Here is a 19,139-nt window from a genome sequence, read left to right as displayed (position 1 = left end):
ATTTCCATTCTTCTAATGAAGGGCTAAGACATTTCAGTAATCCCTTTCTTGAGAAGTAGGGTGACAAGGATGGCAATCGTGAATTTTACTTTCTGTAGAAATAGGGTTTCTTCCAGTGCAGAACCGAAAGGAATCCGTGCAGAGGTTCTGTGGTATCCTGAAGCACCCGACTCCACCAGGAAAGGGACCTTGTTTACAAGCAGTTCTGTCCGCCTCTGTGGTGTACTGTTTTCTAGGCAAAAAATATCTTGTCTGTTGTACTGTATAGCCTTTAAATGCACTCCAGGGATGGGACTCTTTTAAGAAATGCATCCTGCTTCTGCAACCCTAGAGAGTACTGTGGGAAAAAAGATAAAAATCCCTAAGTACTCACCAGTGTTTGAGGGATGGAGCTAAACAGCTTTTCTTGTTCCTGGTTTAAGCGCTAAATAAGCAACAATGTATCTTTTCTGTGTTCAAAATAAATATATCGTATCAATAAAAATATTGCAAAAATAATATTCTCGAGGAGTGCGCGTGGTAAGGGGCTTGGGCCATCGTTCACATGTAAGGAAAGTTAAGTAAATAACAGCAAATTGGAAGTACCTTCCTTCTCTCAAGACGAGCAGCCCTGAAATCTTGTCACTTCCCTGTTGACACAGCTATTGGGGCAGTCAGGGACTTCCACGCTGACTGGCTTCTTTTCTTGACCTCCCTGAAACACAGCTTCATCTCTCTGAGCCGTGGTCAGTGTAAATGTCACCAACACGGGCCATCAAGTTTTGGACTTGACTTTAGGATCCCCGGACACTGGCTTTCTCCTAGCCCAGCAGTTGATTCTCAGCACCCTGATGGTTTCGACTACCAGGAAGCGGGTAGGAGGATTGGTAATTAGACGGAGATGAGTTGCTTTCTTCCCCTTGCAGAAATTCTTTTCTGTGCTCTCCGTAAGACCTCAGCTTTGTTCATTAATCCCTTCTCTGACAGAGGCTGGTTGCCTTCCTCTGTCACCCTTCCCTCCCACTCAAACTCGAGTGGCATCCACCAGCAGAGTCCTAGACCCAGGAGTACCCTGAAAGTGGGGCTCAGTCCTGAAGAAAAGTGCCGCGCCAGTTCCAGGCCCCAGCCATCCTGCACCCACTCCAAGCCCACACTGCCACCTGCTGGCCGCCTGCTGTCACTGTTCAAAGCCAACAGGTCGGCCTTGGAAAAATAGCACGCACTTCCCTTCTCTCACTTGCAAACCTACCGCGCACCGACATTAGCAGTTGTAGACAGAACCTGTTTGGGTTCTGAACTGGTCTTCCACCCTGGTGATATTCCGTGAGACTTAGCCAGTCAAGCATTCTAGTCTCAGGAATCCCGCCTGCCCCCCAGCCTTTCTCTCTGCGTAAGCCTGAGGCCTAAGCACCCCTCCCTGTATGCAAACTAATCACGCCTCCGACCTCAACACCAGTGTGTGTGGCTAAGGGGCCACCTCTGTGCTCTGGGGCCCTCTTGTCCAGAATGAATGTGGCACCACGGCGATGGTGTCCAGCCACTCCAGCGCGAACTACACCAACACCCAGTTCCAATGACACACAGGATCCCCCACCAGCCCAGGAGACTGCGGGGCTTGGCATTTCCTGCCTCCCCCATCCATGACACATCCTGTGTCTACACATGGCGCCACATGCAAGGTCCTACAGCACACTCCTACAAGGAGACTGGCCTCTCTCTGCCACGACCTGAGGGGTGGGGCCGAGCAGCACACCCCAGGCAGTGGGGCTCATCAGGGGCCCAGTGAGAAGGGAGGTGACAATTCTCAGGATGGTGGGAACAGGATGCGGCAGGACCAGATCCTGGGACAGGAGGGGAGGGCACCAGGGGTTGATGAGGGAGGTGACCCAGGAGCACCCAGATGGAGAGGGCAGCGAAACAAGGAAGGAAAGGAAGGCAGTTCAGGGTGTTGTGGTCCCACAGGTCCCCCTCCGAGGAGGCAGTGGAGAGCACACCTCAAAGTTAGCTACCAGACAGGAAAGGAAACAGCACTCACAGTAGCTCACAGACTCTCAGGGCCATTGTTTCTCCTTGTCCCTGGTGCAGCCAAGTGGGCTTCTGTGGCCAAAGAAAGTCTTCAGATGGGGGAATGCCACGGCTGGCAGGTAAAGTTATCCCCACAGTCAGCAGGCTCTGCCACCGGGCCAGTATGCACAGGCACGGCGCACTCCAAGGTCTCGGACAGGGCACCACCAACATTGGCCACCCATGAGCAGCCCGAATTACCCAAGAGAGGAAGGAGGGTTGATACAAAGTCTGGCCACCCACAGCCGCCCCCTCAGAACACCACCTGGCTCGAAATAACTAAGCCTGCCCCCTCACATGCACACAGAGGGGTCTCTCACACCAAGTTCCTCGCAACACCCTCCGACACACGCTTATGTGTGCTTCACTCAGCTCCCACCGCCCCTGGCTACACACACGCCCGCTTGGGCGGCTTTGGGGCACACACGCCAGTGCCCCACACTAGGCGCCCACACGCTCAGGGGTCCCCCGTGCACACTCCGAGGCCACCCACTTCTACTCAGGTGCCACCGCTGTGTCCACCTGATGACTGACCAGGTCACGGGCATGAGTGGTAGAACGACAAGCAGTTCCAGCGTCTGAGAGCGCGAATCTTTGGTCATCGGCTCTGCTCTGCTTGACCTCACACTGAACCTCCCAAGTCAGGTGAACTCTCTCAATCAGAGCTAATTACCTGGTCAGGCCTGGTATGTCGGGGCTGGGGGCTGGGCACGCCCTTGCCCCCCAGGGTCGCAGTCCCCCTGTGCCTGCTAGGCATCTCTCCCAGGAATCCCAAGGCTCCAGGTCCCCAGCCCCTGCTGTCACAGCCCCAGCCTTACCACACTAATTCCTCCCCAACCTGAAGCCTGAGGTCCTGGGGCTGGCCAGCATTCTGCTCCACAGCTGGGAGCTGCCTGCTCCATGACCCACCACAAAACCACACCACCTGGATTACAGGGAGAGGGGGGCAACTTTTAAAAGGGGAACCCTCTATCCTCTGGCAGGTTCTGAGACCCATTACCTATCTCCATGACTCAATTGCAAGAGACAGAAACCCAACTTGAACCCTCTTAAGGATATTTATTGACTCATGTAACTAAATTGTCCAAGTGATAATTCTGACTTCAGGCTCGGCTGCATCCAGGAGATCCAAGAATATGGGCAGGTGTATTGCCTCTCTTGGCTCTGCTGCCCACCATGTCACCTTCATTCTCCCAGAGGAGCAATGGCTGTGGACGTCCCACGTCTGTGTTGGCTGGCTCATGGCCCAACCTCAGGGCCTATCTCACTGCTGGGCTCTGACGTCTCATCCTCTTGCCCGCCCTTCCCTTCCTGGCCTGTCCCTGTGTATTTGAGCCATCCCTGCCAGACTCGGATGATTCTTCTCTGAGTGGTGAACCCTAGGGATCGGGGGGCCTTATGGAGTGGACAACTGACCAGAGCAGTCTGTTCAATTACAATGGAAACAAATTCCTCTGTGTGCAACGGCCTAGAGGAGGGTAAGTGCAGACCTCCAGACTTGGGAGCCCCTGACCAGGAAGCACCCACCCCTGTAGTCCCTGGGGGTCCTGAGTGTCCCTGAGCTCCTAGGCTTTGCAGGGGACTTGGGAGCCTTTGGGCAGCAGGGATAGCTGTGAGGAAAGGCTAGGTGCTGGGACCCAGACGCTTGGCTGTCCCTACTTCTGTCATCAGTTCACTGTGACTTTGAGCCAGGTCCTTTCCTTCTCTGGACCTCGGGACCCCCACCCTCCCCGACCCCACCACAGCTCCCGCATATCTCCAGTGCCCCCCTCACTCCCCGTCTCCTGCATTGTCACCAAAGTTAGTCAGCCCGGCAGGCAGAGAAAGGTTCTCACTAAGCCAGTCACTCACCAGAGGGCCCAGACAACAACACCAAATCTGACAGTTGACGAGGCTGCAGAGGTCTGGTGGGGAGGAAGCTGGTCCTGGAGAAGCTGGGCTGACCCAGGCACCAGAGGACAGAGTGGGAATTCCAGGCCCCCGGCCCAGCCTTCCCCACCACACTCTTGGCCCAACCTAGAGACACAATTCACAGGCACGATGGACTTCCCCAGAGCTGAGGAACAAGATGTCCAGAATGAGTGAAGTGGTTATATCAATAAGTAACTAAAAGCAACAGAAGAATTACATGGGATGGGGGGTGGCAGTGGAGATTAAATTGTGTGTACCAATTTTGGCTATTAATAGAAATAGGAAAAAAGGGGGTGCCGGGGTGGCTCAGTCCGTTAAGCATCTGCCTTCCACTCAGGTCATGATCTCATCGTCCTGAATCAAGCCCAAATTGGGTTCCTTGCTCAGCAGGGAGCCTGCTTCTCTCCTTCCCTCTGCCTGCCGCTCCCCCTGCTCGTGTGCTCTCTCTCTCCGTGTGTGTGTCTCTCTCTGTCAAATAAATACATAAAGTATTTTTTTTTTAAATAGGAAAAAAAATACAAGCCACTCCAGCCCTCTCCTTAGGGAGCAAATCCGCCTGGGGCCAAGGAGAGAAACAGAGATGAAGAGACGATGAGAATGAAGGCCCTTCTGTGTTAGATACACACACACACACCACCACCACCACCACCACCACCACCTTTCCTTGGCCTGGCGATGGCCTCTTCCACAGAGCTCAGTGGCCTGGAACTCTACATATCCCCTCGCCCAAATCCACCATTCCCCCTTCTCTGCCCTTATAAATCTTTGGCATCAAGGGAAAAGCATGGCTTTGGGTCTCATACCTCTGGCATGGTAAGCTGCGTAACAGCCTCCGACGACGTGCAGGTCCAAATTCCCACAAGCTGAGACTGTGTTAGTTTCCGTGGCGAAGGCACTCAGAGGAGGCAACGAACCTGGGTTATCCAGATAGACCCAATAGGACCCCAGGGGTCGTCCCCAGGGGAAGGCCTCAGGGTCAGCGTAAGAGAAGACGTGCCAAATTGAAGGGGCGGAAGAGGAGAATGAGAAACTGACACCTGCTACCCTCCAGGACGGGCTCAGGAGGAGAGGTGCTGCTCCCTGGCAACCCATTATCAAGGAGTCCTCCAATGAGAAAGTGACTTCCCAAGCACGGGGATAGAATTCCCCTTGGGCCGCGGGGCTCAAGAGAGGTTGCAAGAGGCAGGGGAGCTAGAGGCAAGGATCCGAGAGCCCCCAGATGTGGCGAGGCCAAGTCTGAGGCAGCTACAAGGCCAAGCACCAGGCAGATGCCCTTCCTGGTGACTGGAGGGCCCGGAGGCCAGCCTGGTGTCACAGAAAGCTGATGAGAAAGAATCCTGGGCTGAGTTACTACAGGTCACACCACCCCGTCCTTGGGGCTCTCCAAGCTGTGAGCCACCCCAGGGCTGGGGCTTTGTCTTGTTGGCTTCTGAAGCCCCCAGGACGGCACTGACGGGGACACAGGCTGGCTGCCCAGGGACAGCTCTTCCCCAAGCATCATGGGAGGACATGAAAGGGGACCCAACATCTGAGAAGTCAGGATAGAGTGCACGTGCTGCCCCCTCCCAGAAACTCACACCCGGACACCTGCTCCAGAAGTCCTAGAGCCGAGGAGCGAGGGGACCCTTCAGTAGCCCAGCAGAATTTATTTGGCCACAGGAAACTCTTACTCACATAAGACTGATTATGAACCCCCACTAAGGGCTCCCTGTGGAGCACCCTTTGAGAAATGCTGACCCGCACGGAAGGAGTGAGTCATTGAGTGGCTGAATGAGTGAATCATGACTTAATTAAGTATTGGGTGATTGAATGGAAGGAAGGAAGGAAGGAAGGAAGGAAGGGAGGGAGGGAAGGAGGAAGGAAGAAAGGGAGGAAGCCCAACTCTGAAAACTGTCCCTCACCCATATCTCCTCAAATGCACCTTGTCCCACCATGTGGGAAGGGGCTCAGACAGTGGGATGAATCCAGATCCTAACCGTGCTGCCCTAATTTATACCTGGGTCTGTATGAAAAGAGAAAATCTCCTCTGTTGTCATTTTTTTTAAAGATTTATTTATTTATTTGACAGGCAGAGATCACAAGAAGGCAGAGAGAGAGAGAGAGCAGGCTCCCCACTGAGCAGAAAGCCCGATACGGGGCTAGATCCCAGGACCCTGAGATCATGACCTGAGCCAAAGGCAGAGGCTTAACCCACTGAGCCACCCAGGCGCCCCATCTCTATTGTCATTTTAATCTACTTCCTCCTGAGGGAACACTGGGATCTGGTGAGATTGTAGCATGATCCCCACCCCTCCGGGGCCATAGGGCAGAATTTGAATCTCGAGTCTGAGTATAAACCAGTGAGCTATAAAACAAAAATGAAAATGGATGGTAGAAGGCTGGGAGGGAGAGAGATGGTCAAGGGTCGAGAGTACACAGATAACTAGTGGGCTCTGTTACCCCAAAAACAGTCCAAGGACTGGTGTACATTTTCTTTGGGCAGTGATGGCAGGAAGCACAGGAGAAGTAGGGAACGAAGACAAGGGAGGGACGTGAACCCACAAAGCGTGCCTTCGTGAGCAGGTTACTGCTATGGGCCACCGCTGGGGGGCAAGGGCGAACACACGTCGGAACTGTCCCACCGAGTGCAAGAAGCTAGGGTGTCTGTGCGCCCCCCTGCTTGGCTGGCCGAGGGCTGGGCCTGGGTGTTAACATCCTGGCCCTCGCCGTTTGTTCTGCACACCAGCAGGGCACACTCCTGTAGCCAGAGAACATTCTCAAGCAGGAGTGTAAGGACCTTGGCCAGGCACATCCGGAGTGGGCTGAAGGCCACAGGCTGGCACGGGTGCAGACGGATGTGGGTGCTGCTGTATCTGCCTTCCCATTTGGGGACGGGCGAGGAAGGAGCCTGAACTTGGCACTGCTCCAGGGCGGCAGTGGGGGGTGGGGGGTGTGGGGAGATGGCCCAGCCCCAGCCACTCTCAGGTCGGAGCTCCCCAGAGTGACAAGCAGTGGTGGGCCGGGCCGTGTGCAGCTTTCTCTTTTGCTAGCCCACTTCCTCCTCGGCTTCCTGTCTGAGCGTTGGGGCGGGCCAAAGGCTGGCCAGCCTGGGCCCGGCCTGGGGAGGCCCACGGATTTCCTCGGCACCCAGGCCCTTGGAGCCACCATGAGCCAGCCTCGACCCCTGGGCCTAGAGGAGGCTGCCCTGGAGTCCCTCCTGGGTGACCTCGTCAGCTACTACCAAGAGGAGGCAGGGGCAGGCCGGCTGCGGGTCTGCAGGGACGCAGCCCTCACCCACAGGGCCCAGCGGCTCTTGGCCACGGGAGCCCCCTCTCAGTTCTATCTGCCTGAGCTTTTGGTCCCTGATCCGGGGACCACTCACTCCCAGGGGGCGCCCAGCCCTGCCCGGCATGTCTGCCACAACCTGGTACAGGCACTAGAGTTTCTGGAGCTCATATCTGTCAACCTACTTCTGTTTCCCTGGAGGAAGGAAATCAGGTCCTTGAAGGTAGGTACCACCATGCCTCTGAGCAAAGGGGTCTCGGGTAGGGGCCAGAGCTCTGCATCTGGGGGGGACAGCATATCCATCCTGTCCACTGACTCTGGTCCCATTTTACAGGTGGAGAAACTGAGAGCAGAAGAGGTTAATGCAACTTATCCATAGTCACCAGCTAATAAGTAGCCCAGATAGGCCTCAAACTCAGGCAGCACAGCATCCAGCCACTAGACCATACGGCCTCTCCAAAGAGGAGGAACCGAGGAACTCATAATCAACAAGGGGAGGAATCTGGCTCTGGAAACTAATCTCTTCAAGCTCCAGGCCAGGACTGCTGGGTTGGGATCCAGGATATCGGAGCCTCACCCCAGCTCAGTTACTCTCTTGCTATGTTTAACTTGAGCCCAGGTCCTGTTCAGTCTCTAGGCCTCAGTGTGCTCTTCTGTAAAATGGGACAGAGGATAACATGATCATGGACCAGATGTCCATTCTGGCCACATGCTCCAGACCACTGCTTCTCAAGAGCCTCCAATGCCCCCGGGCATCAGCCCTCAGTCCTGCCTGGCCACTCACTGCCACGCACAGCCACTCTGCTGCATTGTGTCCCATCTCTAATGAATACCCCTGTTGGTTCCAGACTTACACTGGGAACTTCGCCTACCGGGTGCAGCCTGTGCTTTCCAAACACATGATGCACACCCTTCTGGGCAGGCTGGGCTACGCGGCCACCTCTGAGGCAGAGTTTTCGCTAGTCCAGGCCACCGGCAAGGAGGACGCCAAGCAGATGGTGTTTGAGATCTTCCTGGCGAGAGCTGCATGTGAGGCCATTCTGGAAACCTCGAGCAGGCAGGTCCTGGGACTGGGAAGAGAGGAATCGGCCAGGCCCCACTCCAGGCGCAGCTCAGGGAGAAGGCTGGTAAAGGCCCACAACTGCCCCGAAGGGACCCGGCCAGGTCTGGGGCCCCCAGAAGGGCTGGGGTCTGAGAGGGCCCTGGCTGAGGGCCCTGACCATCAGAGCACTGTGCCGGAGGCCCTGAGTCTGTCTGAGGTCTCGACGTTGCCCCGCACCCCCCTTGCTGGCCCCCTGCTCCCCTTAGACTCCCAGAGGGGCGCCAGCACATACTCAGACAGTGAGGAGTTCTTGACCTGCTACAGTGACTTTGTTCTGCACCAGACGCCCTTGTTCCCCAAGGACTTTCTCCCGAGCAGCCTGAAGGGAGGGCAAGTCCAGGGCCCAGGCCTGGCTCCCAGCCCACCTTCAGGTGAGGCAGTCACCTCCTTAGCTAGCAGCAATGAGTGGTCCCTGGTCCCTGATGCAGCTCCTGAGAACACAGTGGTCACCGTACCCAGCCAGCTCTGCCTGACACCAGGTCCCCAACTGTCTGGGAAGTCCTTGGACCCAAAGCCAGAAGTAGAACCAGAGCTGGCCACCCCTGGCACGGACACTGTTCCTCCAAACACTTCCTCTGAGATGGATGAGCTCTGTGAACGCCTCTCCCAACTCCTTGGACCCCCAACTCTAGTGCGCCATCCGAGGGGCTTCCCAGGCCCTGGGCTTGAAGAGAGTGAACTAGAGCCTCTCAGGGGGCCAGAGCCAGCCAGCAAGGGTGGCAGCCCAGACAATACGGTCACTCGGCCCTGGAGGGCGACTCAGACGCCCTCTCATGTACGAGAGCCCCCCAACACTCACTATCTCCCTCGTGTGGGAGCTGGGAGTTCCCACCCAAGACCACCATTCAGGCAACAGCTGAAAATGTCACCACTGGATGGTACCGGGACCCTGACTGAGGACACAGCTCTTCCACCAGGGAAGTGACCACTCAGGCAGCAGAGCTGGGACCCACAGCTTGACAGGCACAGGGAGAAGTCTGCTCATCTGTCCCTCGGGTCCCAGCCCTGCCACCTACTGACTGTGGAACTTTGGGGCACTCACTGTCTCTGAGCCTTGTTTCCTCATGGGTAAAGCGAGTGTGGTGAGACCCACTCACAGAAAGCTGGGAAGAGCGAGAGAGATGAGGGGTGCGCAGCGCCCCCTCTTGCCTCCCTCTGGGTACTTCCTGTCCCTCCAAATCCTTTGGGCACCTCCGAGGGGCAGTTTCCTTCAGCATCCTTAAGGCACCTGTCACAGGGCAGATGAAAAGACAGCTGTGTAGATAAACAGACTCAGATTATACTCCGAACCTGCTTAGACTCCTCTGTCGGCCTCCCCTCTCTCGCTGCTAATTTCTGGTTAACAGAGAACAAACCTGGGGCGCCTGGGTGGCTTAGTCAGTTAAGCACCTACCTTCGGCTCATCTCATGGTCTCAGGGTCCTGGGATCGAGGCCCACATTGGGATTTGGCTCAGTGGGGAGACTGCTTCTCTCTATCACGCTCTCACTCTCTCTTTTCCCCTCCCCTCTCCCCACTGCTCATTCTCTCTCCCTCCCTCAATAAAATCTTAGGGAAAAAAAAGAGAACAAAACCACACTTTGGTGCTCAGGATCATATGCTGGCTCCCTATCCAGCCGTCGGGTTTCCCCTCATCTGGGCTGCGTCCCCCCTCCACCAGCCACCTCTTGCTCCCACGTGTGCGCGCGCGCGCACACACACACACACACACTTGCACACAATGGGTACATCCAGAGGTGCTGCTCTCCCCATAGGACTCCCCATGCAAGCAAATGACCCCATCTATGCACAAGCTGAAGCCAGAGGTCCCTGTCTAAACCAAGTTCCAGGATTCTCTTGCTCAATTTTCTCCAGGGTCTCCCAAGGCCACAAGCCCCAGAGGCTTACTATCCTGTGGACCTCATCTTGCACCCTTTCCCCACCCGCAACCCACTTCAGACAAGACACACTGGTATCTTCTAGGTTCCCCAACAAGCTAAGCCAACTCCTACCTCCCAACCTCTGTGCAAACTGTTCACTTCCCCACTCTGCACCCCATCCCCATCTTTCTTGTTATTCACAAGTCACCTTCTTGGAGAGACCCCGGCCACCCATCTATCACATCAGCTTGGTTTATTTTCTACACGAAGACATTTCATTGATTCATTTTTCCATTTCCCACACTAGAACATAAGCTGAGAAACTTCCCCTTGACTCATTCACCATGGTTTCCAAGGATCCATCAAATGAAACCATCGAGTAGAAAACTTAGAAAATACAGATGAGGGGCACCTGGGTGGCTCAATAGGTTGAGTGTACAACTTTTGATGTCGGCTGAGGTCATGATCTCAGGGTTGTGGGATCGAGCCCTGAGTCGGGCTCCGTGCTCAGCTCAGAGTCTGCTTGTCCCTCTCCCTCTGTTCCTCTCCCACTTGCACTCCCCTCTCTAGTAAATTGATAAAATCTTCAAAAAAAGAAAATACAGATGAATATGAAAACAAAAGCAGAAGTTACCATAATATCCACCATTGGGAGGTACTCAGTGTTATGGTGTTGGCCTAATTTCTTTTGGTATGGAGCCCAGAGCAGGGCTCAAACTCACAATTCTAAGATCAAGACCCAAGCTCATATCAAGAGTCAGACACCCAACCAACTGAGCCACCCAGGCACCCCTTGGTCTTTACTTGTAAATGTGGGATTGTATATTTATAGTATTGTGTTCTACTTTTATTTCCCAGGAAGAGAATTATTTTAACTAATTTTAAATTTAGAGAAAAGTTACAAAACAACACAAGGAATTCCCTTATACTCCTCTCCCCGCTTCCCCGGAACATGACATCTTACATAACCACAGTATGACTGTCAAGAACAGGAAACTAATACTGATACAGCGTTAACAAAACCACGTACCTTTTAAAAATTTCATCAGTTTTCCCATTACTACACTTTTTCTACATTCCAGGAGCCTATTCAGGATCCCACATGGCATTTATTTTTCTTTCCTCTCCTCCAGTCTCTAACACTGTCTCAGTCTCTTGTCTTTCATGATCTTGATGCTTTGGATCAGAACTTAATACTGACCAGTTTTGCTTCATTGAATGTCCCACAATTTGGGTTTGTCTAGTGTGGTGGGTTTTTTTTTTTTAATGGCTGAATTATGCATTTCTGGCAAAATATCATGAAAAAACTGGGGCACCTGGGTGGCTCAGTGGGTTAAGCTTCTGCCTTTGGCTGGGTTCGTGGTCTTGGGGTCCTGGGATGGAGCCCCACATCAGGCTCTCTGCTCAGCGGGGAGCCTGCTTCCCCTCTCTCTCTGCCTGCCTCTCTGCCTACTTGTGATCTCTGTCAAATAAATAAATAAAATCTTTTTAAAAAATCATGAAAAAACTTTGCTGTGTCCTTGGTGCATCTTATCAAAGGGTTCATAACATTAACACATCTTATTATGGGTGATACTTACCTGCTGCATCCCTGGAATAAATCCCTTGTCCTAGGAGTCATGGTTCCTTTTATTGGAGAATGATGTTTAGACACCAAGACCCAGGTGCCAGGTGTGCTCACTGTTACCAGGTGTCACTGCTTCCAAGCCTATTCAGGGGATGGTCAGGAAACACAGGGATGTGTCCTAACCCATGCATATACACATGTGGCTCTACTTCCGTAACTACATAGAACTTTAAAACCATGAGTTTATACTGATACCTCTGCTTCTAATCCAACCTCACTGGGTTTATTCTACCTGTCCCCTTTTATTTATAACTTCCTTCTCTAGAAGAGAATGAACCCAGCTCTCTTAATTTACAGACTACTTGGGGCACCTGGGTGGCTCAGTGGGTTGAGCCTCTGCCTTCAGCTCAGGTCCCTGGTATCAGGGTCCTGGGATTGAGCCCCGCATCAGGCTCTCTGCTCAGCAGGGAGCCTGCTTTCCCCCCTCTCTCTGCCTGCTTCTCTGCCTACTTGTGATCTCTCAATCTGTCAGATAAATGAAATCTTAAAAAATATTTTACTGTCTACTTATGTGTTCGAGTCTATTACTGTAATTCCAGAATTGCTGACCATACCTCCATGAGAAACACTTGTAAATCTATAGGACAGCCATCTAGGAAGAGTGATTTTTGCTTTTACTCTTTCTGCATCCAGTCAAAACACTGTTTTCCAGTTACTCAGGCTACTTCTTTATTCCCATTCCCCTGCCCTCCAGTGTGGCCATTTTTTCACTTGCCACGCTGTCCGGATCAGCTACGTTCGTATTCTGTGTTCCATTTCCCCTACGTTCTAGTTGATCTTGTTTATTGAGGGGGTAAAGTGACACATTCTTACGGTTCTAAGAGTCAGTGACACAAAGTCACATTCACACAAGAATCATTCCCTTCTCCTCCCTGCAACCCCATCCCATCCTTCCCTCTCTCCAGCCTTCTTCGCTCACCAGTCTGTGCAGTTTCTGGATTATCCTTCCTGCATTTCCTCTGCATCTGTGTAGTTCTTAGGTCTCTTCTTCCTTTTTATAGGAAGTAACGTACCAAAGATACTCCTTTGGATATTGGTTTGTTTGCTTGCTTTCACTCAACATTTCTTTACATCCTGGAAATCACACCCGTTCAGAGTTTCCTCATTCTTTTTTCTACTCCACTGTGTGGCTGTACCGTAGTTCGTTTAGCGATTATGTACAATCTTTTGGTTGTTTCCAATTATTTTGCAGTTAAAACCAATGCTGCAATAAATAACCGGGTGCATGGATATTTTCATATTGTAGGAAGTATATATTGGAACCCGGAAGTGGGATTGCTGGGTCACAACGTAAGTACAGGTGTAGTTTGTTAGCTGTCGTCAAACTTCTCTCCAGAAGGGCTGTACAAACGTGTACTCCCACCAGTAACGTATGTGAGCACTTGTTTCCCCACAGCCTCACCAACAGAATGTGTTTGTTGTTTTGGATTGGTTTGGTTTGTTTTGCCAGTCTGGTAGGCGAGAAATAGTATGTCACTGTTCTTTTAATTTGCTTAGTCCATTTGGGCTTTTATAACAAAATGCCACACACTGCTGACTTACATACAACAGAAATTTATTTTTCACAGTTCTGGAGGCTGGAAGTACAATGTAGTGCCACTATGGCTGGGTTCTGGCAAAGGTTCTTGGCCAGTTTGCAGACTGCTGACTTCTTGCTGTGTCTTCACATAGTAGAAGAGCCATGGGAGCTCTGTGGGGTCCCTTTCAATAACAGCACTGAGTCCATTCATGAGGGCTCTGCTCTCATGGCCTAATCACTTCCCGCGGGTTCTCCTAAATACCATCACCTTGAGCATTATGTTTACAAAATGTGCATTTGGTGGTGGGCGGGGTGGGGTAGGGGTGGGGGGACACAAATATTCAGACCATAGCATTTGTATTTCTGAATTTGAGTGTTTTTCACATGTTTTACAGACCATTTTTAGATCTTTTTTGTAAATTGTCTTTCACATCTTTTTCCCATTCTTCTATTTGATTTTTGGTCCTTTGCCCTGCATTTTTAAAGAATTCTTCATGGGTAGTTAGGAATACCCCCCCTTTGTCTGTTTTGTAAATTGCATTTTCTCCCGGTTTCTGGTCTTTTGACTTTGTTCATGATGGGTTTTATCACACAATTTTTAAAAATTTTTACTTAGTCAAATGGATTAACCTTTAGCTGCCCTTGGATTTTGAATCACAGTTAGGAAGCTTTCCCTAAATCAAGGTACTTGCCTGGTTTCAAGTTTTTACATTTAGATCCCTAACCACTTGGAGTTTATTCTTGGGTATGGTGTGAGATATGGATCTATCTTTATCTTTCCCCCAAAAGATCACCTTGGCACCATGTGTTTAAAAGTCCATCTTTACCCCAGCGATTGGAGATGACATCTTGATCATGGAGTAAATTTCCACGTGTGCTCAGGTCTATTTCTGAGTTATTTGATTCACTGTTTTGTCTATTCGTGCAGCAGCACCTGACTGTTCTAATACTAGAGGTTTTAGATACCTTTGCATGTCTGGTAAAGCTAGTCCTCCATTATCATTTTTGTTTTTGAGTGGTTTCCTGGTTACTCCTGAATGTTCATTTTGCTATACGAACTGTGGAATGATGTGTAGAATTCCATAAAATAGACTATGGTGTCTCTACTGAGATTGTATTAAATTTGTAACTTAAGTTAGGCAGAACTGACATCTTTAGGTTGATGAGTCCTCCTTTCCAAGAATGGGATGTCTTTACATATGTTCAAGTCTTATTTGCTATCTTTGAGGAGAGTTTTTAGCATTTTTCTTCTATGTTTTTGTACATATATTGTTAAATTTATTCCAAAGCATGCAACCATCTTAGTTACCATCGTAAATGGGATTTTCACTACCATTATGACCGGTTTCTTGTTTCATATGCTAATTTTGTATCCTGCTACTTCACTAAAAATGTTATTGTTTGTATTACTTTTGTCACTGATTTTTTGGAATATATTAAGTTGTTAATTCTTTTCCCCAGCAGAAAGGAGTGCTGAGGCTACTGGTGCCCTCCTGCCCCAGTGTGGGTTTTCTCAGAGATATTTCAGGTCGGGGCATCTATGAGGAGCTAAATTACATGCTTCATTAGTGGAGGGGACCCGTCTGGCCTGTTCACCAGTGTGCACTTCTCACCCAGCACAGGGCCTGGCAGAGGACTGATACATGGGAAGTGCTGTCGAAAGACAGGGAAAGAACAGAAGACTGCTTACAGATGGCCTGAGGACTCTGGGCTGAGAAAATGGCTGGCGAAGATGGTGAATTACTAACTCCCCCGTAGCCCTGATGAAGAACCAGGTCTTAAAAATGAAAATGCGGGATGTCCACAATAGCCAAACTATGGAAAGAGCCTAGATGTCCATGGATGGATGAATAAAGCCACAGATGAATGGGTAAAGATGTGGTATATACACACAATGGAATATTATGCAGCCATCAAAAAAGGAAATCTTGCCATTTGCAATGACGTGAGTGGAACAAGACGGTATTATGCTAAGCGAAAAAGTGAATCAGAGAAAGACAATTATCATATAATCTCACTGATATGAGGAATTTGAGAAACAAGATAGAGGATCATAAGGGAAGGGACGGAAAAATGAAACAAGATGAAACCAGAAAGGGAGACAAACCGTAAGAGACTCTTAATCTCAGGAAACAAACTGAGGATTGCTGGAAGGGAGGGGGGTGAGAGGGATGGGGTTGCTGGGTGATGGACACTGGGAAAGGTAGGTGCTATGGTGAGTGCTGTGAATTGTGTAAGACTGATGATTCACAGACCTGTACCCCTGAAACAAATAATACATTATATGTTAAATATATAAATAAATAAAATGAAAATGCAAGATCTCCACCACCCTGGCTTGGAGCAGCCCACCAACAGCTTCCCACTCCAGGAAGGTACAAGAAAGTCTGGTCTCTTCTCCAGCCAACTACACAGAGTTGGAAGGGGTTTGAAGGAGCAGGGAATAGCCTGGTACGGCTCCAGATCGTCTGTGTCCATCCCTCATTTAACTTACCCCTTCATAGTCTGTGTAGCCTCTCTCCTCATGAGGGACAAAATAGAACCCCAGTGTCCAGAGAAGGAAGAAACAGGACCAGAGAAGTGAGGTGATCTGTCCAAGATTCTGCACCCAAAAACCAAGGAAACTGGGAAGCCCAAGTAAAGCCCAAGTAAAGCCCAAGTCCCACTCATAAAGCCAACTGGATCCCAAAAGGTAAGATTCACTTAAAACTTAACGACTGGCCATTGACCATTTTCTCTGGGCATTTCCTAAGATGACCCCAGAGCTGCCAACATCTACACATCCCTGGCTACAAATAAATCTGCTCTGTGCATTAGGGAAAGGACGAGTGAGTGGTGACCTGAGCCCAGTGAGAAGGAGATCTCCAAGAAGACAGAACAGAAAACCATCAGTTTATTGTGTAAGGAATCCAGGACCTTATTGGTACAGGAAATGTCCGTCCCATGGCCTGAGAAGCAGCTATGTCTCTCCAGGCCTCCCTCTCATGCCACGGGATGCCAGGTACAGATCGAGACCCCATGAGAAGGAGGAACATTTTTAAAATGAAGAGAAGGGCCAATTGCCTACCCCATGCTCTGTTATTCCAGAGAGGCCATGAGGCACTTTTCAGAGGTACAGTCCCGAAGGTCAGCCTCCACCAGGCCTGTGGCCTGTGCCCACTGAACACATCAGTCATGGTGGCCCCTGATGAGCCGGTGAGAGCACACGTCCACACCACTCTGACGGGAAGTGCCAGTCAGTGCAGCTGCTGCCATTCCTCCACCAAGTAACTGCGTCACGGTCCCATTTTCTGGGCCACATTGGACGAACGAACATTTACAGGGACACTTGCAGCATACCGGGCCCTGGTCCGGGCCCCTTCCATGTGCCAAGTCCTGAGAGGTGAGCAATTCTCTCGTTTGACAGGATAACCAACAATCACAAGATGTTCAACAACCAAAAAGGTGCCAAGGTTTCTTGGAATTCTGGGATGTCCAATTTTAGAAAATGTCAGTCTAGAGAGGTGGCTCTCCAAGGGTGGTCCCTGGACCACAGCCTCCTGGTCACCTGGAACGGTGTGAGAGAACAGATTCTCAGGTACACCCCAGACCTGCTCGACTGCAAACTCTGGGGGTAGGCCTCGTAATCCCTGGTTTAACATGCCCTCCAGGGTACTCAGATGCACTGAAGTCGGAGAACCAGGAGCTAGAGACTCCCAAAGGGCACAAGAGCTGAGAGTCAGCTGCAGGTCCCCTAAAACAATGCTTTTCCCAATGTGTGTTCTGAGGAGCACACACACACTTGGAGACTGTTAATGGCTATTCCCCAGTGAGGGCTTCCACTGTCAATGAATTTGAGAGTCCCTTGGCTTTAATAAAGTTGAAAAGGTGTTTTTATCACAGGACTGCTCGAGTTTAACTGAACCAATGCACCTTGTGGGTCTCAGAGAAAGTTCCCAGGTGGCGCTTCCTGAATCTCCTAGACTAAGGAACCCCCCTTTCTGACAACACCTATTATTATCTCCTAGGACACCTGTGTTCCACAGACCCCAGCCTTGAAGAAGGGAAAGCCAAGAAATGCAGAAATTCAGGAAGACTGCAGTAAATGCCGATACCTAATCTGGATTCCACAAGACTGGCTCTCGCTTGGCTTCTGTTTAATGACCGCCTTTGGCAAGCTCACTGTCTTATGTAAACTAGAGGAACACGGAGTTCACTCAGCCTTAGGGGAGCGGCGGGGCTGGGGTTCTGAGGAAAAGAAAGGCCCGTGCCAGTGACCCTGGGGCCCCGAGTGAGTAATCCACCGCCAGAGCCCAGAAGCACCAGGCGGGCTATTATTGTTATTAGATTTTCAACAGGGAGGGCTGACATTTCCAGGAGCTCGTCAATTACTTTAATAACTGTAATTTTTCAGGGTGGAGAGGCCACTGGGATGAATGTTACTCATTCCACAGACAGGGGAGCACTTGAAGTGAGCGCCCCCATCTGGCTCCAGGGCTCTAGGAAAACAACATGGCACAGATTCAACAGCAGCCGGGGTAGGCAGGTTCTGGAAACATCTACCTGCTCTCAGAGTTGTAAATGCTTCAGTCCTTCCCTGGGTCTGGTGGTGGGAGTCTGCGGGTGGTCCCGGAAGGGTCTCTGACTGAGGTGTTCCACAGGCAGGGAGGGGTGCACATCGCATCTAGGTGAGGGGCTCAGATAGAAATGAAAGGGGGTAGGAAGAGGAACGGAGAGGTGACATCATTTCTCAGGGCCGACAGTTAGGGAGGTGTCATTTACACCTCCTGAGAGCCACGCTGTGGGAGTGCGGCAGACCGGTGGTCATGCCCTCACCTGGCTCCGCCCAACGCAGGAGGCAGGTTGAGCTGAGGACACCAGAGCACCAGGCGGTGAGGGAGACATGATGTGAGGGCAGGAGGGAGGGACGGGATGGGCCAGAGGGCACCATGGCCCTGACACCAGACCTCTGGTCCAGCTGGTGAATCCAGACTTCCCTCCTGTCATTGTCCCACCTCCAAGGCCTAGAACCTTCCAGCTTATCTCAGTTGAGCCTTGAGAAGGTCATCATCCACACTGGAACGTGTGAGCAGGGCACAGGGTGCCCTGATGCCAACAGTAGGCAGAGTAGGAGCTCTGGCACCACCAAGGGCAGGGAAGTCCCTGGAGGAAGGAAGCCATGAACCAGGAAGTTGAGCTGGGAACTGAAAGCCAGAAAGAGCCCAGAACCCTGACGGCCTTGAAGCCACCACACCAGCCTTGAATCACCCACCTCCACACTCCCATGCAACACAGAAATACACTTCCGCCTCATTGTTTTTTTTTTTTTTTAATCACCAGGTACAGGAAATATTTCTGAATGATTCCAATCATGTCTTTTGCATGTAAAATTAAAAAGCTGAAGTGTAGATAGAATTATTTCACTGAAAATACTGACTAAAAGCAAATGTATATGATATTCACAAAAAATTTTTTTAATTATCAAGGGTCAAAGCAGCTGGGGCCGCTCTGGGGCGTCCTCCCGTTATGCTCTCTGGAACCCCGCATCAGGGTAAGAGTGGGGTGACACCAGCAAATCAGGGATGTCATTGCCCTGACTCACTGTATTGGCAATTTAGAGACACCAGCCATTCCTGGGAGTCCTGGAGCGCGCCTCCCTCTGCTCTAAAAACCAGGTCCCATGCCCACCACAGGCCATCTGCCCTCCTTCTGCCCTTGCTTCTGTAACTGCTCCACGACCCCTATGCCACTGGCCCCACCTGCCACACCGGGAAAGCAACCCTCGTCCGCAGACCCACAGCACCCGCAGTCCTAGAGCGAGAGGATGGGGCGCTCT

At 51.3% G+C, this 19,139-nt stretch overlaps 2 protein-coding genes across 2 annotated transcripts in view; one reads left to right on the top strand and one right to left on the bottom strand.

Annotated features, from left to right (window-relative positions):
- Positions 1-7,047: 7,047 nt before the first annotated feature.
- Positions 7,048-9,245, top strand: LOC116865500. Its single transcript, XM_032853713.1, has 2 exons — positions 7,048-7,441; positions 8,067-9,245. Exons 1-2 carry the CDS (start codon positions 7,100-7,102, stop codon positions 9,243-9,245), a joined length of 1,521 nt encoding a protein of 506 aa, XP_032709604.1. The 5' UTR covers positions 7,048-7,099.
- A 7,217-nt stretch (positions 9,246-16,462) lies between these two features.
- The window catches only part of TK2 (thymidine kinase 2), a 29,775-nt gene continuing 27,098 nt past the window's right edge, over positions 16,463-19,139 (bottom strand). Inside the window, exon 11 of the mRNA XM_032854302.1 lies at positions 16,463-16,871. The gene's annotated coding sequence lies outside the window, so the exon portion shown is untranslated. The remainder of the gene's footprint in view (positions 16,872-19,139) is intronic.

This window comes from Lontra canadensis, unplaced genomic scaffold, assembly GCF_010015895.1.
Source record: "Lontra canadensis isolate GAN:19392208 unplaced genomic scaffold, GSC_riverotter_1.0 scaffold8, whole genome shotgun sequence".
Lineage (NCBI taxonomy): Eukaryota > Metazoa > Chordata > Mammalia > Carnivora > Mustelidae > Lontra > Lontra canadensis.
The sequence above is the reverse complement of the archived record's forward strand: the minus strand, read 5'-3'. Positions and strand labels throughout refer to the sequence as shown.

Coding starts and splice junctions, on each gene's coding strand:
- LOC116865500 (XM_032853713.1), top strand. CDS start 7,100: ATGAGCCAGCCTCGACCCCTGGGCCTAGAGGAGGCTGCCCTGGAGTCC. Junction 7,442..8,066: donor AGGAAATCAGGTCCTTGAAG/GTAGGTACCACC, acceptor TGTTGGTTCCAG/ACTTACACTGGGAACTTCGC.